This window comes from Lissotriton vulgaris, chromosome 3_1 (genome assembly GCF_964263255.1).
Source record: "Lissotriton vulgaris chromosome 3_1, aLisVul1.2, whole genome shotgun sequence".
In the NCBI taxonomy this organism is placed as follows: Eukaryota; Metazoa; Chordata; class Amphibia; order Caudata; family Salamandridae; genus Lissotriton; species Lissotriton vulgaris.
In genome coordinates, this window is record NC_141689.1 from 1,091,381,181 (window position 1) to 1,091,408,723 (window position 27,543).

At 47.5% G+C, this 27,543-nt stretch overlaps 1 protein-coding gene across 1 annotated transcript in view; it reads left to right on the top strand.

The window, feature by feature from the left end:
* The window catches only part of ADAMTS3 (ADAM metallopeptidase with thrombospondin type 1 motif 3), a 702,179-nt gene that overhangs the window by 8,159 nt on the left and 666,477 nt on the right, over window positions 1-27,543 (top strand). Inside the window, exon 2 of the mRNA XM_086961556.1 lies at window positions 17,746-17,773. Within this exon, the coding sequence (XP_086817682.1) occupies window positions 17,746-17,773 (28 nt within the window). The remainder of the gene's footprint in view (window positions 1-17,745; window positions 17,774-27,543) is intronic.

The following is a 27,543-nucleotide window of genomic DNA, read 5'->3' on the forward strand; positions in this document are numbered from 1 at the left end:
TTTTGCCTCAAATGGTCATCAAAGTCACAATTTACTTGACAATGCTTCAAGAATATAGCTTGATGTTACATAGCATGCAAAGTCTGAGGTCACTGCTCCAACACTCACTGGTCCATACTCCGAAGACAGCTGCAGTCACTTTAAAGGTACACCATCAACCCATCAAAGAAGTGCAAGATCGGTTGTGGCCTTCATTTACATAAAAACATATATATATATATATATATATATATATATATATCAGCGCTGCCAATTCCGTCTCGTACAAAACAGGAATTCGGGCACACAGGATGCAACCATCGACGTTGTTTATTCAGCAGATGGTACGTTTACCGTACCATCTGCTGAATAAACAACGTCGAATTGGCAGCGCTGATTTATTTCGTGGCAAGCACCGCCGCGTTCGGGCACCCACCTGAGAGGGCCTCGCAGAGAGGTGCATTTTGAAGCGGGATATATATATATGTATATATACCGCTCCAACTCCTCTCGATCTTTGCAAAAGTACAAAACAGCACTCGGAGGGCAAATATGTCAACCACGCTGATTTTATTTACGCAGAAGGGGCACACACAGACAGATATATAGAGGTACAGAGGGTTAGGGTCTATTTGTGTGTCAACAAGGCTGTGATACAACTGGCCAACAAACAGTATAATGCAGTGAAAAAGTTGAATGCCCAGTGTGGGCAAGATACACACAACCTTTCAACAGAAGGTGAAGTAAAACTTTCACTTTCACAACCATACAGACACTCATACTCTTACTGTCTGAATTCAGCACTTCCAGCCATTGTCTCTAAAGGCGTCCTCTTGGTCTCCCCGTTGCTGGAGAATGGTGAAAAACCGGAGGGTTTAAATACTATGGTCAAGTGGTTAATTAATTGCCAAGTACGTGCTAATAGGAAGCGCGTGGAGTACACTTCCTTGACAGTTTTTTGGTTATAAAGGAGGGGGCCTGGGTGCACTGCTCTATTGTTTAAGTTGCATGTCCCATGCTTATGCCAGTGTCCTTGATCTGCGAGTTTACCACAGTACGACATTTCTAGCCCAATACTAATATGCTGAGCACCACCCCAAGTGTTTAGATAATACAATGGTAGTTGCTATCTACCCTGTGGTAATACCTTAACCTATATTTGCGTGGACTGCCCACGTGTGGCCTTTTTCTGTCATGGTCCCAGAGCCCCTACTGTAATGGTATACAACTGCATGAGTCACTGATGGGTATGTACATTGGGTGAGGCCTGGTCACCTTGCCATCTGTAACCATGGTATTTCATCATTAAGGCCTTGCTCCCATGTATGAAACCTGTACACCCAACGTTGTTCCCGGATGTGTAGTTGTCTGCCAATGTCGTTTTTTTGTTTATTCATGACCTCTAGAATGACCCACCGTAGATAAGAATCACTATGTTTATTTTCTGTGAAGTGTTTCGTCAGTTTTGTATTTGTTTTCCTGCAGCGGATGGTGCTGCGGTGTTGGCTGATCCTTGTTTTCACCTTTCTTGTCGCCATTCCGACGTACTTCAAATTGCATGGACAGGTCAGTAGATAGACTACGTTTTCTGTATTACAATTACTGAAGACTTTTAGTCTCCAGGGGTTGTCCGTGCCAATGTCAACTTCCTTAGTAGTGGTATTCAGGCGGCAGTACACACAGTTGCGCACGGATAGTGGCCTGTTGGTTGCGGTTGGCTCCATAGGGTCATCTTGTTGTCATTGTTGGGGATGTTCGAGTGTACCAGGTCATCCCTCAAGTTTCTACTCAGTTTGAACGCGAAGAGTGGGGGTTTCCACTTCTGATTTCTGCTGTTCAAGATTGCCTACTTCTTCTTAATAATGTTCTGCACTCTATTTGAAACGGGATTGTACGTAGTTACGAATACCAAACGGACCATTTGTTCCTTCGGTATTGTCTCCAAAAGGGCTTCCAGATTATTGTTCTTCGCCCTCTTCTTCGCTCGTTTGATCATTCGACTCGGGTATTGTCTCTCCAGGAGCTTGCTTTCTAGTTGTTCTGCCTGTGCCTGAAAAGTGTCCACCTCCGAGCAGTTCCTCCGTTTGTTCTGCCTGTGCCTGAAAAGTGTCCACCTCCGAGCAGTTCCTCCGTACTCTGAGAAATTGTCCAACTGGCAGATTTTCACGTAGAGCCCTCGAGTGGTAGGTCGCAAAGAGGAGAAGATTGTTTCTGTCTGTTGGTTTAATGTGTACTTTGTTGGATATTCCTTCCTTCGAAAGGGTTATGTCCAGATCCAGAAAAACTGCATGTTTTTTTTCAATGGTGTGAGTAAATCTTAGGTTGGGGTCTATACTGTTGACTCACTCCACAAACTGCATGGCTTCATCTGTTGTGCCCTTCCAGATGATCAGGACATCATCTACATACCGCTTCCATGTTCTCATCTGAGTTGAAAAAGGATTGCATAATTGAAAATGTAGTCCTGTTCAAATTGGTGGACGTACAGGCACACCATGCTCGGCACAGTCCGTGAGACATAATAGAGATGCATTCACATTTACTAATGTGACTTTAACCATAGAGAAAGCGACGCGCGTGCGCACAGCCTGTGTATCTGTGTATGTGTGTGTATTGGCATTTATATAGCGCACTACTTACCCGTAGGGTCCCAAGGCGCTTCGACCGCTGCGAAACCCTTCCTGGCTTCCCTGAGAGATGGTCCCTTAATGGGTATCTCCAGGGTGAGACCAGGCATCCCCGGCGGTCTGGTGGGGCCGTTAGTGAAGATGAGGCAAGCTAATGCCCAGAGTTGCCGAGTGTGATCGCTGATCAGAGTGGGCACCGAGGCGAGAGAATTATCGAGTCCGCTGACCCTGGTCCAGAAACCTGCCACGCCGGGAATCGAACCCTGGTCCCGGGCCGTCCTCTGCTCTCGGGTCTGCCGCCTCTAACCAGTGAGCCACACTACTTCACTGGATATTGACTTCAGAGCATATCCCTCATCGATGAGTTATGCTCCTAGTGTGTGATGCTAACTCTTAGAGACTCGCGCGCGCAAGCGCGAAGCAGGAACATCTACCCCCGCGGATGTGCAGCCACTTTTTCAAAACCCCATGGTCGCGATGATCCATCCAAGTGTGCTTTACACTTAGTAGAGCGTGAACACCTTGGGTTCACTAGTTACTGGGTGGAAATAACTCCTTTTTCACCCAATGTGAGCAAGTGGAATTAGAGATGCCCCACACCAGGCGTCCAGACCTGCCCCGAACAGGACACACGCTCTTCCAATTAGCGCGTATTTGGCAATTAATTAACCACGACCATAGTATTTAAACCCTCAAGTTTTTCACCATTCTCCAACGACGGGGAGACCAAGAGGACGCCTTTAGAGACAACGGCTGGAAGTGTTGAATTCAGACAGTTAGAGTATGAGTGCCTGTAGGGTTGTGAAAGTTAAAGTTTTGTTTTACCTTCTGTTGAAAGGTTGTGTGTATCTTGCCCACACTGGGCATACAACATTTCTACTGCATTATACTGTTTGTTGGCCAGTTGTATCACAGCCTTGTGGACACACAAATAGACCCTAACCCTCTGTACCTCTCCTTTTACAGAAAGTCACAGTAGGCCCTTCCACCCTCGCCCTCCCATGGAGTAAATAAGATAGTATTCTAGGGTAAGAAATGGATTGCCATCATTTCATTGGTTGTGTGATGCCAGGTATACTTGCCACGTGTCTCATAAAGACCACACCACGCACGCAATAGGTGCGACTTGGCTTGGATGGCAAAGTTTGCCACTTGTAAATATACTTACACGTTTGGTTTGTATGTCCTTTTTTGTTTCCTTTTTTCCTACAGAATCACTTACATTGGTACTACACCAAACGGGTAGCTTGACTCCACTTGCCCCCGTCCCTTGAGGGGCAGGTCCTTATTGCACTAGATGCAAAAAAGAGGCGCCCATAATTAGAAACCTTTTGGTCCTTACGAATGCTATGTACCTTCGGGGACACAAATGCAGAAACATGTTGACCACACTTAACACGCTGAAGGGAGAATAGCGTCCCAGATCACCGTTCACCTATTTTAATACCATACATTTGCACATTGAATAAACACAGTGTAGTTACAAATGTACTGGTTTTTAGATCACCTTTTACTTTCTCACGGCCACCACTTAGCTTTAGAAGTGCATCCTTGTCTCCAGGTCGATGCCCGCCCTCTATCAAACAACGTTTTTAGAGGGCAAGGAGAGCCAATGATGAAGCAAGACACTGGGCGGTGTGTGAGGCTAGTCTGAAACTTTATATGAGATGTCCTCACTGGTGCTGCACCTCAATATAACTCTCGTAAACTGTAGGAACCCACACTAAGGACAGCTCATTTTTGTGTATACAAATCATGTAATCGCCGTGTGCCTACAAAAAATCTTAGTGTACTTGTGCAACATTACTGGTGCTCATGTAAAGTGATCCAATACCTTCGGTACAAGTTTGCACTAAATAAATCTGCAAAAAAAAATCTATCAAGCAAGAGCTGAGAAAAAAAGTGAGTCCCAAAACGGAATTTCCCTACGCAATTTTCCATAGGAAAATTGAACAATGATACCGTAAAAATGGCTCACCAAATTTGCCATACAGCTACCTCTCAGTCCAGAAATCATGCTTTATGTGGTTTGGTGTAAATCCACGAATTTGTTTTTGAGAAATTAAGATTCAAAACATTTGTATATCTGGACAGTTGAATTTACATTAATCTCGCGAGAGCCCAGCATTCACACAACTTCAAATAATAGAGAAATATAATTGCCCGAATGGGCTAATTTTTCCTGTAGGCCATCTTGCGCTATCATTGTCTGGCCACAACAGAAATGTTACAGCGACCATTTCACTGCATGGGTAGTCAGTCCTCGTATTCTAAAAATAAATATAAATCTGACTTCAGGGGGCCAGATAGTGGTACCCGGATCTCTGGACCTTTTGGTGCGGCCCCAGAGGGGCCCCTACAGGGACTGAATTCTTTAAAAAAAAAAAAATTGGGGTGGTGTTCGTGATCCTGCAGGTGTCCCACTGGAGCCCGCCAGGCCACCTGGACTCCTGAGATGGTTCCACGGAAGTGCAAGTTCTTCACTGGCTCTCGCTAGAGTCTAATGGAATTGGTAAACAGTTTTTTTTAAAAAAAGGGGCAGGTCCTGAGGGCCTGTGGTTGTTAGAACTCGGGTTAACCCATGCCGCGCACAGCCGAAGGTCGTGCGTGACAGGTAGTGGGCGCCCGACGGGGACTGGCTTCAGGTCAAGCACTGCGGCTAACTCCATGCCGTGTATGGCCTAAGGCCTTGCATATTGAGGTGTTGCCACCCACATGGGGTTGGGCGTGGTGCCTGGCCAGAGGATAGGCTCTGTGGCCAACCGCACAATGTGCACAGTCGAAGGCCATGTGCCGCTCGTATTAGCATATTTATGTATGGTAATAAAATATTACTTTATGTTTAAAAACACCTAGGAATTCACGGAAAAACCCAAGATGCGAGTCAAAAACTTGCAACGTCTTCATGTTATGGCACATAAAGAATTAAAGAAAATTGCAGCAATGACCAAGTATCCTGCTGATATTTCTCTTTTGATGTGGAGATGCTCCTTGCAAGATATAAGAGATGGCTAGCAATTCTGCAAGCAGGCCCTCTGAGTGGTGAGCGTTTACAAGCCGGGATTCTGAAGCATTTTTATATATTCATATATGTCTAAATATATATATATAGGGGGGCGTGGCCAAGATGGCGGAGTAGAAGGACGTGTCCTTCCCGAGCTCCCGCTCCCGGCCAGGCCCGAAGCCCCCTGAACTGAGCATTTTCTCCCCCCCTGCCTACCTGGGGAAGCGGAGCTGCCTGGGGGTGCCTCCGGTCACCGCTGGTCTGGGGTCCGGACTCGCCGTTGCTGAGACGGCCGTGAGCGGTGCGAGCGGCCCCGGAGCCCCGAGGTGCTGCAGTGGAGCGGGCCGGAGCCGAGGCACAGCTGCTGTTGTCAAGGCGCCTGGCAGTCCTGAGGTCCGGGCTGGGAACCGGTACAAGTGGGGTCGGTGACCCGGCGGAGGCGAGCGCTGGAGCCCGGTGTGGGAGGAGCGGAGCCCCGAGGACGGCGCCAACCCTGGTGCCTGCCTGCCCCTGAGCCCGCCCCTCGACCAATTGAGGCCGCGGCTGCGGCCTAGACGGAAGGCGGCAGCGAACGGAGCATTGGAGGAGCAGCTCCGGTGGCAGGGAAGAACCCAGCGCAGCGGCGGTGCCCGCAGCCCACCGAGCTGCGCCTGTGACCCCCAGCTACAGTGCCCATAGCAGCGCACACGGTCCCAGGGAGGCCGGGATAGCTGCAGATCAGGAGGAGACGGAGACGGAGCGGGCGCCCCCCCCCCCCTCCTCCAGGCTACTCGGAAAAGGTGAGGAGGCAGCAGGTGGGGTGCGGAGACGTGCTGGGGGCCCAGGTGTGGCAGCAATTGACCCCGCGGACTGCATGGGGGCGGGGTGAGCACGCAGGAGGCAGCTGGAGCCCAGGGTGACACCCAGTCCAGCAGAGGGGCCTTGCTGGGAACCCGTGCCCCGGACCTTGGCCATTTGGGGCCTTCCATGAGCAAACAGATGTTGGGGTAACGGCGGAGATCGCCGATCCACGTTGCAGGCTTGGGGTGACCGAGGAGCGGCAGCATTGGCCTGGTCAAGGAGAGGCCCACCCGGTGGAGAGCAGACAGTACTGTTGCGCCACTGCAACCTGGGGGCACAGTAGTGGAGCTGTATTGGGGACTTCCCCGGCCCGTTTGCAGCTTGGGCCCCTGTGGAGACGCGCGCTCGGTGCGGAGGGGCTGAGGTGGAGGCTGGTGGCCCCGGTGCTGCGTACTGGGGCATAGTGACTGGTCCTGTGAAGGAGGTGCTGGGTATTGAGGCGAGTCAAGCACGTACAGCGGGCCAGCAGGCGAGATGGCCGGACAGAAAGGCAATAAAAAGGGGGACCGCACTCTCCCTGAGATGCTTGGCAAGTCCCAAGGCAGGGGCGACAGGAACCAGACATCGCCAGGGGCGTCCGGCAGCTCCCAAGTGGTGAACAATGGAGAACCCCCGGTCACCAGGTCCTTTCTAGAGACCCTTTTTGGGACGCTGAGGGAAGACTTTCAAACCTTGAAGCAGGAAGTAGCAGGGGAGGTGCGTGAAATACGCCGGGAAGTGGATGGCCTGGGTGAGAGAGTGGCCTCGGTTGAAAGCTCCAAGCAGAGACAGGACGAGGAGATCTCGCACTTGCAGCAGGAGGTGTTGCGCCTCAGAGATCAACACCTGGATCTTCAACTGCACAATGAGGATTTGGAGAATAGGTCGCGGAGGAACAACATACGGGTACGGGGGGTGCCGTCCTCAGAGGAGAATGCTGGCATAGTCGAGTACCTGCAGGAGCTATTCCGGGACATCCTAGGCGAATCAGAAGACTTCCTTATTAGAATCGACAGGGCTCACAGGGTGGGTCCGCCGAGACGAGCAACGGGGCCCCCACCAGACATCCTGGCCTTCCTACCCGAATTCCAGGTGAAAGAACGGATCATGGCCGAAGCGAGGAGAAAGCAATCGATAATATTCAGGGGTCACCCTGTGGCCCTATATCAGGACCTCTCCACGATTACCCTTCAAAAGCGCAAGTCATTTAAGATAGCGACGGACTTCCTGCGGCAGCACGACACGCCCTACTCCTGGGGGCACCCTTTCCGCCTCATTTTCAGATGGAATGGGGAAACGCACCAATTGAGGTCCCTTCAGGACACCTGCGAAGTGTTGGGAATCACTGCGGAAGAGGAGGAATCTTCCACGCCACGGAGGCGACGCACTACCGAGGAGGGATGGCGGAGAGTCTCGAGGCGCAGGACATCGACTGCATCACGGAGACCGGGCTCGCCCACCATCAGAGCTGGGATGGCAGATGCCATTCAGACGATTTCCAGGGACACGGCAGCAGAAGGTGGAGTTGCACTGACCGCGTAACCTGGCTCCGGGGGGAGAATGACACTGCATCACTGTTGAAGCTGGCTTGGGGTAAGGTGGGGGTGGGGGGGCGGAGGGGAGGATACTGGTGGCAGGACGTCCACTGAGGGGCTTTACCACGGACTTGTCCGTTATCGGCAGGACTGGGACTATTGATCCTAGGTTTTGGGGGGGGTTGTTGTGGATGGGTGGGGAGGGGGAGTTCGGGGACCAAGTTTGGAGAGGGGAGGGGGGGGGAGTTGTGGAGTTGGGGACTGGGGGGAGAGAGGGGACATGTTGAAGGGGGAGAGTTGGGGGCTTCCCTATCCAGTGCTTTTACAGTATCTGCGAGTAGTGGTCCAGACACACATGTCCACTTGGTAGTCATTGAGATGCCACGCAGTCTAATCTACACACATAGCCAAAGTAGTCCCGACCCTCCATGGCAGAGTTAAAGATAGTCACCCTGAATGTTAAGGGGCTGAACAATCCCACGAAGAGGAGGGCTGTACTTTCACTATTGGAACACTCCCAAGCAGACATCTGTTTACTTCAGGAAACTCACTTATTGGCAGGCGACTGTCACAGGTTAAGGTCCCGCCATTTCCCTACGCAGTTCTTTTCCTCCAACACAACCAAAACGGCTGGAGTTGCCATTCTTTTGTCCAAAGCATTCAAGGGGGAAGTCCTGCACAAATTTGTAGAACAAAAGGGGAGGCTCTTGGCCTACAGATTTAAACTGGGAACCCTGGTATTCACGGTAGGCACGGTTTATGGCCCGAATGAACGACAAGATAGATTTTTACGCCAGGCACTAGAGGATATCACAGCATCACCAGATATACATATTATATTGGGAGGGGACATTAACCTGGTCTTTGACTCTTCAAAGGATAGATCAATGCAGCGACACCCGCAGACTGGGGAACTCTCGCAAGCGGTGAAGGCGCAGCTAATTGATTCCGACCTACACGACCTCTGGCGCGAACTCCACCCCACCGACAGGGACTTTTCCTATTACTCACACGCACACAAGACATACGCCAGGCTAGATCACCTACTGGTCTCTGGACCGGTCCGTAACTTGGCCACCGCCTCAGAAATGGGTGTCATTTCTCTTTCGGACCATGCACCGGTATCGGGGACCTTTCTTCTCCCGCAGGGCTCTGCCCGCAGGGGAGTCTGGCGACTCCGAGATACACTCCTACATAAAAAAGCAGTAGTGCAGAGTATTATGGACTCAGTGAAAGATTTCCAACTACATAACTCTAACACTGATACTTCACTATCGACTCCATGGGGGGCCCTCAAGGCGGTAATACGGGGAGAGTTCATAGCAATTTCCGCTGCGGACAATCGCGAGAGGAAAATAAAACGCGATGAGCTCACACAGAAGGTCAGGGAGCTGGAACACGTACACCGTCGCACTGGGGCTCCGAGAGTTTGGAAGCAGTTGAAAGTGGCTAGGAAACTCTTGTCCTCATTGGACTTGGATAGGGCTGAATATGCTGCGCTACGCCTAAAACACGCCTTTTACACGGGAGGGGATCGCTGTGGCCGCCTCCTAGCAGCTAAACTGAGAGTAGCACATCAGAGTCGCCAGGTGAAAGAATTGGCGGGGAACGCGGGTCAGGAGATTTCAGGCGACGAAGAAATTGCTGAGACCTTCCGTCGATTTTACGCTGACCTGTATGCGGCGGAGACCGCACACATGGAAGACCCAGATGATTACCTTGATTCGGTGACCCTATCGTCCTTGACCCCCGAACAGGCAAGCTATCTTGAGAGAGAAATTAGGATTGAGGAGGTGGTAGCAGCGATTTCTAAGCTTAAATTAGGGAAAGCCCCGGGCCCGGACGGTTACACCGCCCTCTTCTATAAAACGTTCAGCACGACACTGGCTCCGATCCTGACCAAACTGTTTAACTCCTTTTCTGATCCAGGAGCCATCTCTCCAGACCTCCTACAGGCAACAGTATCGGTAATTCCTAAACCAGGGAAAGACAGGAAACAATGCGGCTCATATAGGCCGATCTCCTTACTAAACGTGGATTTGAAAATCTACACGGGGATCCTAGCAACAAGACTAGCTCAGTACCTTCCCGGCCTGATTGAACCGGATCAGGCCGGCTTTCTGCCGGGCCGCCAAACTGTGGACAACACTAAGAGAATAATACACATCTTAGAAAAAGCTTCGCGTATTCCGGGGGAGAGGATGTTGCTCTCAGTCGACGCAGAGAAAGCGTTTGACCGGGTGCACTGGCCCTACCTCGAACGGGTGATGGCGCGGTTGGGAATGGGGGAGAAATTCCGGACCATGGTGTTTAACTGCTATAAATTCCCCTCTGCAACCGTGCGAGTGAATGGCTGGGGTTCCCGGCGATTTGATATCGAGCGTGGAACGAGACAAGTCTGTCCTCTCTCTCCCCTTCTCTTCGCGCTCTATATGGAGCCCTTCGCCCAACGGGTTCGGCAGAATGAGGCAGTGACTGGGGTGCGAATGGGCGGTTACACCCATGCCATAAGCCTTTATGCGGACGATGTACTTTTTACATTGGAGAACCCGGGACAGGCCCTACCTGCATGTATGGCTGAACTTAAAGCTTTTGAGAATGTGGCGAGCTTTCGAATGAATGTTGAAAAGTCCACTGCCTTGGACATTTCCCTGTCGTCGGCGGTAAAAAGCGACCTACAGGGGCTCTTTCCCCTACGTTGGTCACGAGATCGGGTACAATACCTGGGGATTGCGTTAGCCCCAACATTGCAGGCCATGGTTTCCGTTAACTATGAAGCGATGGGTCTGAAGGTGAGGGAGGAACTTGGGAGATGGAACAAAGGGATGATCTCCATGCTTGGTAGGGTAGCAGCGGTCAAAATGACCGTTTTGCCCCAACTCTTATACCTATTCCGAGCACTACCTCTGCAGCCCCCCAAGGGTTGGATTCAACAGATGCAAACCGAAGTGTCCCGCTTTGTGTGGCAGGGCCGTAAGCCCCGAATGCGTCGCGCCCTCACAACCTTAGCACCAGAAGCCAGAGGACTAGGAATCCCTGATCTCCGCAAATACTTCCAAGCATCACAACTGCGTTACTTGGTAGAGTGGAGTAGGTGGGAATCCGATAAACACTGGCTCTTCCAAGACCAAGCAATAGCCGGACGCCCCTTACAGGAAATTCCATTCCTTCGCAGGCCACATCGCCCCCCGAATCTCTATGCTTCTTATATCACACGAGTGCCGCTAAGAGTGTGGGACACTACCAATCGCGCTTTTGAACTCACCTTGTTTCCCTCGCCGTTCACACCGATCATAGGCAATCCAGATTTCACACCAGGAACGGAACAAGGGGCCTTCTCACACTGGAGGGATAGGGGCTGCAGGGCACTTTTCCACATGTATGCTGCGGAGGGGGTGATTTCCTTCCAGGACTTTAGAGATGAGTACCAGATGGCCGAAACAGAACGCATGAGGTACTGGCAGGTTCGACACTGGGCCTTACAGCCGAGTGTTAGAGACTCAGCAGATAGGAAGTTACTGCCATATGAAAGGTGGCTAATTACCCGCACCTCAGACGCCAAGCTCATATCGGACCTATATAAGATGCTCCAGCTCCCGTCCTCCCACTTCCACATTCCTGGCCGGGAACGTTGGAATAAGGAACTGGGGAGAACACTTAGCCATAAGGAGTGGGACCAAATTTCATACAGAGCGAGGCATTCGGCTTACCACGTGGGCCTCACGGAAACCTTTACCAAGGTTTCCACCTACTGGTATTACACCCCGGAACGATTGCGTGAAATGAACAGGCTCCTTAGTGATACGTGCTGGCGCGAGTGTGGGCAGATTGGTACACTAACACACATCCTCTGGGACTGCCCCGTACTGCAAACCTACTGGTCGGAAGTGATAGATGACATTGATGCATGCTTTGAGATTGAACTGCCTCGATTTCCAGCGTACACTCTGCTGGGTCTCCCTAATGGCTTAATGTACCCGCTGAAATCTAAGAGGGGACGGCAGATTGCTATTATGCTGGGCTCAGCTGTACAAAACATACTGATACACTGGCGCACACCTACCATTCCATCTCACACAGGTTGGCTTCATAGGTTGTGGCATGTTCTGGGGATGGAAAAGCTGTCACTCATGTTAGCGGGAGATGTTACTGGTTTTGAGAAGCTGTGGCAGCCCTTTCACTCGCTATTGGCCACAGAGTTCAAGGAAATTACATGCCCTAGATACCTAAGACTACTGAGGCTTACGCTGCCGTTGTGAAGCACTGTTCCGCTGGAGGGGAGGGGGCACGACCCCAAGGGTGAGACTGTGACCAGGATGGATTACAAAGTAAAAGGTTTATTTCCACAATACGCAGCACTGGGCAGGGCGGGTGGTGGGGAGGGGAGGGTTGTTGGGGATTATTGTTTATTTACGGAGAGGTACAGGATGGTACGTGGATGCTCCTTCTCCTCGTTTGCATATTTCCATGCAAGAAGTAGGATACTGAGACAGCCCCCAGGGCTGGGACATAAGAACTCCAATCCTGGAACACTTCCTGCCACTGACATTGCATATCTATGTGTTTGTTTTACTATGCAGCTGTACCTTTCTAAATAAAATACTTTAAACCTAAATATATATATATATATCCCACACAGAACCCACTTCCTAAATCACGAGCGGGCGCCGACACAGCTCAATGTAATTCTGAGGAAGTGTCAGGCCATAAATGCAGACTCAAATGATCTCACTTTCAAATGTAATATTACATCATGCAGAAACGTTTCACCTATCAGCTTTGCTCAATGCTGGTTAAATGCGGGAGTGTCAGGTTCAAATACTTAAAAATCCAATAAATAACTCCTATTGGAGGGATCATCTAATGACAGAAAGAGGACTGTCACAGTTGCTGAATGGAAGAATTACACCACATTTGGCAGAAATTAGATCTTTACCCCAAAACTGTGCTTTTGTAATTTGGTGTAAATCTGCTCAGTAGGTTTTGAGAAATTAAGTTTCGAAACATATATATAACAAGATGGTTGGGTTCGCAAGACTCTTACAGGTGTCCCGTGGGCACACAATTTCAAATAATAGAGCCATATCATTTGCCAAGGAGGCTTGTTTTCCCATCAGCCAGAAGCTCACACTCTAATTGGGTGGCCTTCATTACAGGGCTTGGGGATTCTGTCCCTGCACCCTGATAATTAAATGAAAATAAGTTATAAGGGGGCACTGTAGGGTACTTTGACCCCCTGGTCCTTTTGAGGTGGCACCAGAGGGACGGCCACTGGGTGAAATAAAAAAAAAGTTTTGTTTTTCACGTTTCATGACTGTGCAAGCAAGCTATCGCAGTCCTGTGTACTCTTGCAGGAGTCTTCTGGGGGGGTTCGGGTGGACCCTTTGCTCCTGCAAAAGTCTTGTCAAATTAAAGAAAAGATGGGGTTGTGTCTGTTTGGGGCGGGGGGTTTGCCAGAACTTGGAGGAGGGTTGTGAACAGGGCCTGGCTGCAAGACAAGTGTTGCAGCTGTTTTCACGCCACAAAAGGATGTCGGTCGAGTTCAGCAGGGTGTTGATCAGCCTCTGGGGGTAGGTGCGAGCAGCAAGGCTGAAGGCAGTGTCCAGGGGGTGGTTTGCATAGTAATGCATGGTAATAAAATGTTACTTTATGCTAAAAAAAAACCCCTAGCGATTCAGTGAAAAAAATCAAAGGTTTAAGTGACGTTATAGTTAGGAATGGTTGTAATACCTTACTTTGATTTTAAAACCTCAGAAAGTCACTGAAAAATACAAAATTTAAAGTGACATTATAGTAAGGTGAAAATATTAGTTTAAATATAACATTTTAAATTTAGAAAGACACTGAAATTCACAAGTTACAGTTAACTCAAGAAACGGTAGCTCGAACCTTCATCATGCACAGTGATGTCATTTCAGTTATTTTCAGTGATGTTATCACTGATGTCATAGAAAATTTCATGAGTGCATGGCAATATCGTGAGTTATAGTTTCTTAAGTTAAATATAACTGATGAATTTCTGTGCTTTTTAAAGTTTAAAATGTAACTTTTAAACTGACATTTTCGCCTAACTATAATGCCACATATATATAGCTCGTAAAAGAACTGCACGTTCCAGCATGCACCTGAAAGAAAATCAGGAGTGAAGCACGCTGGAGGCGGATGAATTTAAAAGCATGCAGGGAACGCTGGGAGCAAACATTGCCGTGATGTCCATTTTTTGTCTACGAGGAAGGGGAAAGATACCCCGAAACGCGTCAGGCTGCAGATTGAAAATAAAGAAATTAAACATCAAATTACCGGTTTGTTAGTGCGTCCTTCCTTCGAATGCGAGGGAGTTGAAGCAATATATATATATATATATGTATATATATATATATTTGTTTTCACTAAAAACTAAATATTACTTTAAGTAAAAAATAAAACTAGAAATTCACTGAAAAAAACAAAGGTTAAAGTAACATTATAGTTAAGTCTCATTAAAAGATCTGTTTTTTAAACTTAGAAATTCCATGAAAAAAACAAAGGTTAGAGTAACGTTATAGTTAGGTGAATTTGTCAGTAACAACATTATCGTTCTGAACTAAAAAAAACACAGAAATTCACCAGTTATAATTAGCATCGCTGACTATAACTTGCTCCGTTGCCATGCACTTCTTATGAAATCACATATTACACTACTCTTGGCATGTTCTATGATATAATTTATGACATCACTGATGACATCTCAAATGACGTCATTGCAGCCAGTCCCTGCGGCCAACACCACACCTTCAGCCAACCCCACGCTCTATGCTCAGCTAAGCCAAATGGCCAACCCTGTAAAGGCAGCCAACCCCACACCGCACAGGGCCTTCGGTTGTGCACAGCAGGGGGGGGATGGCCATAGGGCCTGGCCTGCAGCCAACCCAACTCTGTGCACAAACTTTGGCAGGGCGCAGTGGGGTGTTGACCACAAGGTCAGGCCTGTGGCCATGCCATAGGGCAAACCCTCCAAAAGCAGTCCGCTCCACACTGCACACAGCCTTTGGCTGAGGGGTTGGCTACAGGCCCTGGCCCTGGGTACCCCATGCCCCAGGGATTTTTTATTTTTTTATGGGAGGGGGGCGCATGACCTCCCCTGCCACGAGTCTCATTAGGCCCTGGGAATCCCATCCCCCAGGGCATTTTTTTTAATGGAAGGGGGCTGCGAGGCCCCCTTCCCCAATCCTCATTAGCCCTTTAGAACCTCTCCCCCCAGGGCTGTTGTCTTTTTTATTAAAGGGGTAGTGTGACTGCATGGCCCTCCACCCCAAATCTTGTTAGGGCCTTCTGCCCAAATCCCTCAGGATGACTCTCTTAAATGAAGGCGAGGGGGAGCGTGTGGCACTCCTCCCCCGGCCGATGGTGGCCCTGGGAACCCCATCCTCATCTTTCAAGGGCACGGGGCACCTGGCATGACTCCCTGGGCTCATTTTGGCCCCAGGGTCCCCAGCTCACAGGGCCTGTGTCTTTTTTTCTGGGGAAGATGGGCACGCAGCTCCTCTCCCCAGGCTGAAATCGGCCCAAGACACCCATATCCTGGGACCGATGTCATTTTCAAAGGGGGGGGGGCACACATCCCCCCTTCGAATTCGGTCTGAGGATGCCAGCCCCTCGGGCCCAGTGTCATTTTTAGAGGATGATTTTATGTATATGCACTCTGGGTTTTGTGGTTTTGCTGGAGTGCATCCTAATCGCCGGTGGTGCAGGAAAGAGGCATACCACAAACACCTCTTTAAAATGCAAAACATTCTTCCCTCCATCTAGAGAGAATCTTTATTTATTCCCCAGCAGCACTTGCATTGAAAATCGGAACGCGTTTCGGCTGTAGACACAGCCTTTGTCAACCATAGATTGTTGTTGACAAAGGCTGTGTCTACAGCCGAAACGCGTTCCGGTATTTGATGCAAGTGCTGTTGGTGCATAAAAAAGTGAACCCCGGGATTTGAGTGCGGAGTTTCTCTAGATGGAGGGAAGAATGTTCTATATATATATATATATATATATAATATATTATTGTTGGGGTAGAAAGTGCACAAAATCTCTTTCGGGCAACAATGCAGATTTTTATACAAAAAAGAGAGGTAAAAAGAGTGTAAAAAATGGAAAAATGCCTATATATATATATATATATATATATATATATATATATATATATATCTATATCCCAGAACTACTTCCCCAGAAGAGAAACAGCGGAGGCCGGAGGGGGTTCCTTCAGGGGCTCTTTAATACAAGGATGCACAGGTTAGTGGCGGCGGATGAATTTCGGCGTATATGTTGCCTTCCTCAGCACCCTACACCAACAAGAGTCTCGCAGTTAATCCGACAATCCTGCTTCTTTAAATGGTGCGGGCGGCACTGGCTCCTCCCCTAGTGGAATCCGCTCACCTGTTGGAGATCACGTGACAATGAGCAAACTCCAACTCCCAGCATGCAACATGTTCATGCTGCTGGGCCGGTGGTGTGGGGGGCAATTTGAAACTGTACCAGCTCCAATGTCCTTTGCAGGTTCGGATGGCGTGACTCATTAAAATGCACCAAAGTCCCAAAGCACCTCCTTGGGTTCCCTCAGACTGCTGCAGACAAACAAACAGGGAAATCAATGTCCGAGGGCAGCAATGCAGCCACCCAACGCCCTGACGGGGGTAAAATACCGCCACCGTACTTTTCTCCCAATTGTTTCGGAGGACGGCGGACCTCTCGATACCTCGAGCCAAGCAATCACTGCGGGCAGTGCGTTGCCAGTCTGTCCGGGTCGCTTGCACAGCAGGGCCAATCGTACTGCGCTCCTGGCTTGGCGCAGAATATATCCCAGAACTACTTCCCCAGAAGAGAAACAGCGGAGGCCAGAGGGGGGTTCCTTCAGAGGCTCTTTAATACAGGGATGCACAGGTTAGTGGCGGCGGATGCATTTCGGCGTGTATGTTGCCTTCCTCAGCGCCCTACACCAACAAGAGTCTCGCACTTAATCCGACAATCCTGCTTCGCTAAATGGTGCGGGCGGCACAGGGCTCCTCCCCTATTTGAATCCGCTCACCTGTTGGAGATCATGTGACAATGAGCAACCTTTTTTTACACTCTTTTTACCCCTCTTTTTTTTGTATAAAAATCTGCTTTGTTGCCCCGAAAGAGATTTTGTGCACTTCCTACCCCAACAATAATTCAAACAAATCTTAAATGCTCTAACCCGTTCTCCTGGCCCATGGTAGTATGTCAATGACAGGTATACTGTATCATGCCCTGCTTAGCTGCTGTGCGGTGTTCTCCCTGTCTGCAGCTGCCATATGCCAACCCGTTGCAGCTCTTCAGCCCTGCCCTGGTGGGGAGCAGGTCACTTGCCACAGTCTCCACTGCAGCAATACATACATTGGTAGAGGGTAAGCTTTCTGGATATAGCCGAATTTTTCCAGTAGGAGTCTGCGGCAGTTCCCCTCAGGAATCGTCGCTTAATTAATTTTTAGTGCCTTTGGCTACCGGGCCTAGTTGGCACTGCGTCAGTGACTTTATAGAAGAGTTCATTCACAGTTAGAATGTCTTGAGCATGCTCTATTTATGTTAAGCATATTACGAAGTCTGCAGGCATATAGGTGGCAACAGCTGCTTATTCATTTATGGAAAATCCCCAGCAGTAAACTGGAAGGCCCTTGAAGCAGTTCTATTACAATGCAAGCCTAGTTCGGCAATACCTTGATTTCAAAAGAGTTCAAAGCGAACACCTTAAGGAAACTCGCAGTAATCGTTTTCTTCTTTCTTTCAGGCTGGCGCTGATGAACTGATCCACGAAGGTAAGAAACATAATTTATAAATCCACCAATAAGTAACACCAAAAAAAAAATGTACTCATGAACAGCATAGGCTCAGATTCTGTTTAAAAGGGAGGGTTTACTCTCTCTGGCAAATTAGGAGCTGACCGGAGTGGTACATCTGGATGGGATACCTCTAAGCTCGATTTTAATTGGTCTGTTGTTTCCCACCCGATTTTCCTGATGTGGGAACACCAGGCCCAATTTTAACGAACTGAAAAATCGCTGTGGGATTGAGTTGTTAAGAAACATGTAATGATGGCCCCTGCCAGGCCACACTCACCCCTTCCCCTGCTCCATCACCACCTCCCTCCATCCTCCCCCACCTCGAACCAACACCCAACCGCCCCACCCCCACCGCCCCTATTGAAATACGTAACACTTGTGCAGAACAGGTGGTACATTAGGGCATTGACAGGGTCGGATTGGGATCACAATTTGGCCCGGGCACTGACGAAAAAAGTGGCCCACATTCAAGGGGCGTGGCCCACAATTAAGGGGCGTGGCCCACATTCAAGGGGCGTGCCCTTTCATGAAACACCATTTGGTTACACACGTCAATGTCCCTGAATATTAGATGTAAATACATTAAGAATTTGGACAAGTATGGTAGTGCACTGTCCAGTGACCAGCTTAAAGAGGGCATCAAAGATCAGGGATTGGATTATAAATTCAAATCTGTTCCGAACAGGGGCCCAAAAATATGTTAGGCCGAGGGACCCCAAAATCCTTAAGATGTTTGGCACAGAAATGAATTAAAGTGAGAGGATACTGTTCTTGCACAGGAGACACAGGGGAAAGGTGACAATGGCACCATGCTGATCAACTAAAAAAAACAGCAAGGACCCTTTCTGTCACAAAATTATTCGAGCCCTTCAGGGAAGGAGCACCTAATAAGCAGTGAAGCCACTGCTATTACTAACCTACTCAGCCCTCCCCGGACCTTCAGCTCAGGAGCACATGAACAGCAGTGAGGTCCCTGCAATTAGTAAATTAATCAGCCCTCCCCAGCCCTCCAGGCCTCAGGGCAATGTCCTGGCAGGGGAGCACAAAACACAGCTGCTGGGTCATCCATGGTAGCCAGGAGGAGGCTGAGGTGAAGATGGTGCAAGTTGCAAAGATCACCTGGCCCCCACAGCGAGACCCATTCTTCCTCGCCCACTATTCCCTCAGCCGTTTTTCTCTGGACCCCGACCCGCCATCTTGTCCATTTCCTCGTCTTGTACCCTTCTCCCTCGTTGCCCCCTTGAGGATCCTCAAATGTTTCTTCCCTTTTCTGTTTTGCCTTTTCTCCATACTCTTGTATCCCTCCCACCCTCCCTTGGTGCTGTGACTGCATCCCCCCTCCAACCCCACTTAATGGAACTCTGCCTGAGAAAATCTACTATGTGTGTATATATATGCATATAGAGAACTCTAATCACTAGTATATTAAGTAGATCTTTGTAGTATCTACCATTCCTATGTGACTCTTAGAGTATATTAATTTGTTTCTCTTCCTTGAGTGACTTTACTACTTGCACATTTGCAATTTTTCTTTCTGTTTGTATCTCTTCCTTGTGTGACTTTACATCTTGTACATTTGCAATTTTTTCTGCTTGTATCTTTTATGTAACGCATGTAATCCTAAGTCCTTATGTTTCGCAACTGATTCTTATGTAAAGCGGTCTGACACCTTCTGGTAAAGTTTGTGCTATATAAAACCGCATTAAATTAAAAACAAACAAAAAAAAAACAAAAAACCTAACACTGTTTATGTGCTGCGTGGGCCCCAGGGGGGCCGAGGTGAAAATGGCTCAAAGTCCTGAGCAACACCTGGCCCCCAGGGAGGCCGATTTTTGCAAACAATCACCCCCTTCCCAGCCACCCTCAGCCTGGTTGCTTTGCTGGCCAGGGGGTGAAAGAGAGGCCACAGCGGAGAATCACTGCACAGTGAAGCTGGATTCATTTCTCTGTCTCTGTCTCCGTGCCCTCTGTGGGCCGTTTTTTTTTCTCCCCTTTCCTAGTCCACAGAGAGCACAGAGACAGAGACAGAGAAATTAATGCAGCTTCACTTTGCGGCTGGGAAAGGGGAGAAAAAAAAACGGCCCACAGAGGGCACGGAGGTACCGGCCCTTCGGCCGATGCCTGAATGCCCGCATTGCCAATCCGCCTCTTGGCATTGACCTGCATGGAATTGGGAAGTCTGTACAGAACGTCCTGTAAAAACTTGGGTTCTCAAAGTAATTCCCCATTCTGCAGGGATTAACTAACACCTGACTATGCCTGCAGTTAGTTAACCCCTGCAGAATTGTTCATTTCAGCCACCCGGTATGCTCACAACGAACTATACTAACATGCAATTGGGTGTATGTGACTCTTGTACCTTAAGAATGCCATCTTGCAACAAGTGCAAAAGGAACAATATATGCTGAGTAGTGAACAATGCAAATATTCACCCCTCAGTCACAAAGATCTGGGTTTAATCCATCGTTCTTTTGCTCACCACCCCACCCCAGTTTGGACAAGAGCAGCACAAGTAGAGTTCAACTCTACAGCCACGTTTCTTGCACTTTGTCCCAGCGCAGCATTCTGGTAGAAAGTCCTTAGAAAATTATATAAGGTACTTTTCGAGGGGAGTATAGGATATGAGAATGATTGACTGCGTACACGATTTATTCTTGTGTTTCCGTTGGCAGTTATAGTATGCCTACGCACTCTTTCCGCCTCAAACCTGAACATTTATATATTGTCTATCCTGCCTACTCTACCCGCCATCTGACTAGCACGTTTGTCCATCTTCTTTTCCCCTCCTAGTTACACCATTTCCCTTTCAACCCATGCCTTGCATGCTATATTTGATTACTTTCTGTCTTTTTTTCAGCATATCTTTGGTCATGGAGAGCTTCATCTTTAAAACCCCTGCAAATATTCCCTCTTTCACAACATTCAATTTCCATGCTATTCTTGCTCTTAACTTTTCCCATCTTGACCATTGCTTGCCCCATCTTGTCTGCCTTGTTGTATATCAGATTAGCGACAACAAAGATATTGTGCTACCAAAGTATTGTGAACCGAATATTGAATATCAAAATATCTTAATATCACCTAGGTACATTGTCTTGTTTCATAACTTTGGAGGTAAGTGTAGTGAATTTATACTTCTTTATATACTCATCTTCACAATATTTAGGTCACTGATAATCTGGCTATGATATTGTGGTAGAACGATATTTAAAAAACTCAATATTCTGATAGTTTCGCTCCAGCTTCAATGGTAGCTGCCATGTACCGAGGGCGGTGGGTGCAAAAAAAAAAAATAATAATAATAAAACACACTGACCTTGAGATGCAATACAATGTCCTTCTCCACTGGTTGTCCCCACGGGTGGGACCCAGCCAACTTCCCTAACCAATCCTGGCGCTGCTCTCACCAGCATGAGAGCAGCCCCTGGATTGGGCGGAGCGGCCTCACTCAGCACTCTCAAGAGCACTGGAGGCCTGCACTTTCTCTAACCCAGCTGTAGAGAAGTTTAAAATGCGCATGTCTGGCTGGCCATTGTAAAACTGCAGGCCAAAGAGACATGCACATTTTAATCTAAGCTCACACTCAGCAGCTCTGGCCCCTCCCGTCCTGTCAATCAGATCAGGACGGGTGAGTTGCTGAAAAATATAAAGGTAATAAATAAACGTTATGACCATTTTATTTTTCAGCTCTGTCCTGGGGCGTTTCTTTGTGGGGCGACGCTCCTCAGCTCAAACGTTGGAGCCGCCACTCAGTATACTCCGTTATTTCGTTTGTTTCTAATTTAAATTTTTTTTGATCATGCTGTCTTTCTGCTTCCTTTCACTGTTCCCACTCTTCCCTCTTAATTTCCGAGGGCTGAACCCCTTTCCCCTTCCTTTTCCCATTCCAAACCCAAATCACTTTTCTACATATTGTCTTCAATTGTATCAGTGGCCCATCTTGTCCCTATCTGTCACCTCTGTGCATTGTTTATGTCTCGATTCATCTCCACTCCTCCTAGATTGCCTTACTAGTCATCCCGGTGTCTCCTCTCGATTTAGCTAGTTTTGTGTCCATGCTCCAAAAATATGGAGTTTCTTCCCCGATTTTCGTGCTTTTTTCCCTTTGGAGATCTTTTAACTTGTTAAATCACATCTTCCAGTCACTTTTCCAGGGAAATTTGGTTTTCTTATTACTTTTCTTTACTTCGAGATATAGCACTTTCTGTCCTTATAAAACAAATAAATAAATAACACACTAATAGTTCTGGGGGTGCAACTCCAAATTGACTAGCAGCACTTCTGCTTCTTCAGTACTGACATGAACCACACAGTTCTGCTAATCCGCATCCCTCCTGCTGTGCAACCCCATGCTCATTCTGGTTTTAGATCCCATGCAGAGTTCCGGTTATGCACCTAATGCCTGATGCTTACCACCAGGGGCGGCTCCTCCGTCGCACCACTTAAATGCCTCTGAGATGAAAAATAAAATGGTAATTCATTAGTGACAGGTCGGGGTTGGGCCTGCTGAGTGACAGCAGCAGGAAGGGGGGTGGGCTGTCTATGCACTGTTTAAATTGCGCATGTCTCTTTGGCCGACTGTCTTGCAACATCCAGCCACAATTGCGCACTTTAAAGATCTCTAACCCAGCTGTCTTAAGAAATCTGGGTTAGAGCATGGGCAGGCCTCCAAAGCTCTGTGGAGCACCGAGTGAGGCCACTCCCTCCAATCAGGGCGCTGCTCTCATGCTGGTGAGCAGTGCCAGAATTGGTCAAGGGAGTTTCCTGGAGGCAGGGCTACCGTCACAATGAGGACGTCCGGAGCAAGGAGGTCCTGTTAAGTTCAGCAATTGGTTTTTAAAAAAAATGAATTTGCTTGCGGACGCCTGCCCAACCCCTTACCCACAGATGCCAGCCGCCACTGCTTACCACCTTTTGCTACTCTGATATAGTCATCTACAGAAAGGTCTCACATGTGAGGCACAAAGACACACAGACAACCAATACATTTTTATCCTGCTCTGCAATACTTTGTTATATTCCAGTACAGAGACCTACAAGCTGCTCTACCCATGTACCCAAGCCTGATCATGATTTGCAATATAAATGCTATTCGTACCATAGCATATTGGGGAGTAATAACCGCAGTTTGCGCCCAATTCCAGCCATGAAACTGCAGACAAAATGTAAGTTTGTGCATTCATGGAATTTCACAATTTTCCTTTAAACGTCTGCAATTTCGCCCACCCCTGGTTGTGAGTGCCATCCAATCATCTGCCAGTAGAGGGAGCAGAAGCACACAAGGCAAATTAATTTAAGAAGACCTGGCATTCTGTATATGGTATCTTTTTTGGATCCATTCCACATACCAGCAACTTAACGATGTTAAAAATAAATATGAGGTTTCGGTTCCACAGAGGACCCTTATTTGGGTTGGAGCTCACTGAACCGATGGACCATGGGAGTTTTGTTTCAATGGAGGTAAAGTATCAAGGGGCGCGGAGTGGTACTAAAAAAGCAAGTAACCATATCCAGCCTCTGTGGTGAGACTAGAGAGGGGAGTGGACAGAATCCCTCAGCTTGGTGCTCCACATAAGAACTTCAAATTAAAAGTTTGGTTGTTACCTTTCATAGGTGTAAGTTCTGTTAGAATCATCTTTTAAGATCATATGATTCGTGCTCCTATTCGTGTTTTGATATGATTCATATTTCGACAGTAGAGTGTCTATGTTTACTATATTAGACTTCATATAGTATAACCAATAACCATCCCAATTTTTATGCCCCTTTATTTCATAGCATTCTGAAGTGGCAGAAAGCCAGCAAGTTTGTTTAAAAGTAAACAGTGAAATAAATACACTTTAATGTACTTTAATCATTAACCATGCACACCCGGGCTTTAATGCTTATCTTTGTTCATTCATGATTTATGCAGATAACACCAGAGCCTAATTTGACCATGTGGTTATAGATGGGGCCCACCGACACAAATTTTTAGGGACCAGCACTTATTTTTCCTCATCAGACTTTGACAGAAAAAAACATGAAAGGGGGAAAGAAGGAGGAAGAGAAAGACGGAAGAACAGTGTCATAGAATGAAAACAAGGATGAAAAAGAACCTGGAAGAGTGAGATAAAGGAAAAAGAGAGTGTCAGGTGGTGGATAAAAGAGGCATGAGGTGAATTCAAGACTATGTAACCTGGATATTTGCAGGCGCGGCCAGCATAGGTAAGAGCAGTGGGGTGGGGTGGGAGTCAACAGACAAAGGGATAGGTAAAATAAAAAAAAAAAACATTTACCTTGCGCTCGCCGCATCGCCGAGTGTGGCGAGTTCAAGGTAAGTGGTTTTATTTTTTTTTAAAATTTCATTTCACCTATCCCGTCATCTGTCGACTCCCCTCCACCCCGCTCTGCCCACCGCTCTTTCCTGTACCGACCACACCTGGATATTTGGCACCTTTGACACTCAGCAGCGTCGGCTGGAGGCTTTGACCAGAATTTTGGGCACTGGCCAATTATTTTGTTTTATAAATTAAGCACTGGATAACACGCAACTGCCAGTTGCTCACCTGCAGCTTACACCCAAATAGAACCCTTGCTTTAATGCAAAGAAATTGGCAAATGGATAAGCGTGAATAAATTGAAGATCAGTCTCATCAAAATGGAAGTCCATGCATCAGGGGTGTCCTGCTTCATCAAGAATCCTTCTTTCTGTTTTGCTCTTTGTTCATAATCAGCAATAGTGGTTAAAACCTCACCTTTCAACTTTTCAATTCAATTGTTTATTGTTGCTATACAGGCTTTTAGGCTGTATAATATAACACACCGAGTAACGAATACAAAATTTAAATACATTTCACATATTTAGCAAAATGGTGTGGACCTTTATGAATTCTTACTTTGCTGCTAAAACATAAAAAGCTGCATCAATTGCTATATGTAGAGTTGCCAACTGTGGTAGCAAACTCATGGTCGCCGATGTTCTTTCTGATAGGCGAAGGTGTATGCAACTGCTACGTTCATGGCTCCAATTTAACTTCTGCAGCTCATGAAAAGGATCTTTGCTAGCTCAGGCTACTTCAACTGGTCTCAGCAAGCAAATCCTTTGGCACTGGTGTGGTAGGTCTGTGCTAACTAAGGTGGTACCAGAACATAATAGTCAGAGTATCTTCAGATAAAATCATCATGCCCTAAGTATTGCCTTTAAAAATATTGCCCCACTAGAGTTAATTATCCAAATCCTCTACCAGTGATATTCTGTCATACAACCCTGTTCCAGATATAGATCCGGGATCTAGAATGCGACAGGCCCCTTCTGATCGGTCTCGGCCACTTTGATCATGTTTAATCAGCCATTTGCTGCCCTCTTTGGCTTCCATTGCATCAGCAGATTGATGAGAATGGTCGGTGCTCAGGTATGGGGGGCACTCATGATTTCCTATGTGGCTCGGCGGTGCCTCAACCCACCAAACGTTGTTGATCGAAGTTTTACCCATGAGAAGCAGCCTTGCCAGCAGCGGGTCAGTGTCTTGCCTCGATCTGAGGCTTTGGGACTCAACCTCTATACCGCGATTCAATCCATGATCACCTTTGGTTTAGAAAGCAGGTGAAGATTTATCGCTTTCCAGAGTAACAGAAGTTATGTCATGCACCAGTTGCAAGCTAGTCCCATGAGGCCGTCACTGGTGAACATGTCTTTGTAAGTGAGGTAACATAGCGTTGGCATGAGGCCTCATACCAACGCGGTCAGGGATCTGCAAAACAGAGATAAGACTCCCTCCCAGCAAGCTAGGAATTGGGCTTGCTCATATAGAAACTGAAACTGCCCTCCCCTGCTCTAAAAGCAACAACACCAAAAAGAGGACTATCGTCTCGATCTCCCCTATTTGGTGGCCATCTTGGTCTACTCTCTCTCTCGCTTTGGCAGCCATCATGGACTAGTCATTCCCACCATTTGAACATACCTTAAGAATTGGCCTGTTTAGACCAATCTCACCTACCACAGACTTTACATAGCTCTGTATCTAAGTCTTCGTGTGATTAAGTGTCTGCCTTTTATTGCAGTATTATATTTCTATTGGTATTTTATACATTTTGTGTAACCTGCACCCATTTTCACTTTTTCCCCACCGGTAGTGCACCGATCGCTACCTCATATTTTACCGGTTGCTCACTAGTGTCATATTTGTCTATTGTAGCCTTCTGTTTGCACCTATTTTGGTTCCAGTATATCTTTAGTATTTTATTCCTATTTGCATACTGTATATTTTGTAAGCTGCACCCATTTCACTTTTATCCCTATTATGCACTGATTGCTACCTCATATACTTTGTTCATTTGTAAGCTGCACCCATTCACTTTCTATTCTTGGATTACACCGATGCTACCTCCTGCATTTTGGCTATTTTTGGCCATTCACTAGCGTCACTTTGGGCCCATTTAACTGATTGCTATCTCATATATCTTGTACATATTTGTAAGCTGCACCCACTCACTGTTTATTCCCGGACTGCACTGATTGCTACCTCTTATATTGGCTATCTTTGGCCACTCACTAGTGTCACTGTTGTGCTATGTAACCTATGGTTGACAGTTGTTTTCTGCACATGTGTATTACTATTGTTCCTCCTCCCATACCCACTTATACAGCCACCCCAACATGGATCTCATCGGCAAGCACACATATAGAATCAACTACCCATCCACTCTCACCAAAAAAGCCGCTAAACGCTTTAAACACAACTTCCTGAGGTCCCACCCTGAAACCTCCTTTGCAGACACCTACTTCTCACCGGTCAATGGAGCCCTGAACATTGATATCATCTTCCACACCTCACGCAGAGCTCAATGGAGAAAAGCGTTCCTCACCCTACTCACCGTCTCCACCACCAGGAAAACCGCTCATGGCCTAACTCTCTCCATCACACCATCCCAACTCTTCCCTGGCAGAACCACCATTACTATCTACAATAACGGGATTGTCCTAATTCAATCCACAGACAAGAACCTGGAACTACTAGACAACCTGTTCCCCAAGTTCAAAGAGCACCTTTCCAAGCTGCGGACCTCCACCCATAACTCCTCCAGCACTATCACTCCTGACGTCACAGCCCCCACCCACAACCCTTCTAACCTAGCTCAGCATCAGAACGACATGCACCTCACCTCTACACCCAGCACCCTAGTCAATCGCCCACCTGCTGTTATCACCCCACATTCTCTTCCAGGGGATCCTCATCAATAGTCATAAGCATTAGAATATTCCCGCCCATGCGCGGGACCCCGGAAACAATATATTATATGTGCCCCACATATACATATACATATATATATAAATATATATATATAAAAATAAGCAATTGCAGCCAAATAAAACAGTAGAGCTGGAATATGCTGTGAAGAATTTCCACCATACATGTGTATTAGCATTAGAAACATGATAAACAACACCAATGCTTGTTTAGAAACTGTTTTAATGCTTAGAAAACAGCAGAAATTCTTATAAGACACTGTAAGCATATACAGCTCCCAGGCTGCATTGCAAATACCCAGTCTAAAAAGACTGAAAAGCTAACCCTGTGGCTGCATGTACCAAAACTGACGCTGTGCCTTTAAGGCACCTCTGCCCCTAGCTTCCCATCATGCCTCAGGGGTTACAGTTAGGTCAGTTGTTCTTTCCGGCTCCTTCAGGAAGGACCCTGGATACACAGCTCCACAGTTTTTCTGCCTTTTTCAGTCAGAAAAGCTTCTAAAGAACATTTTTTTTT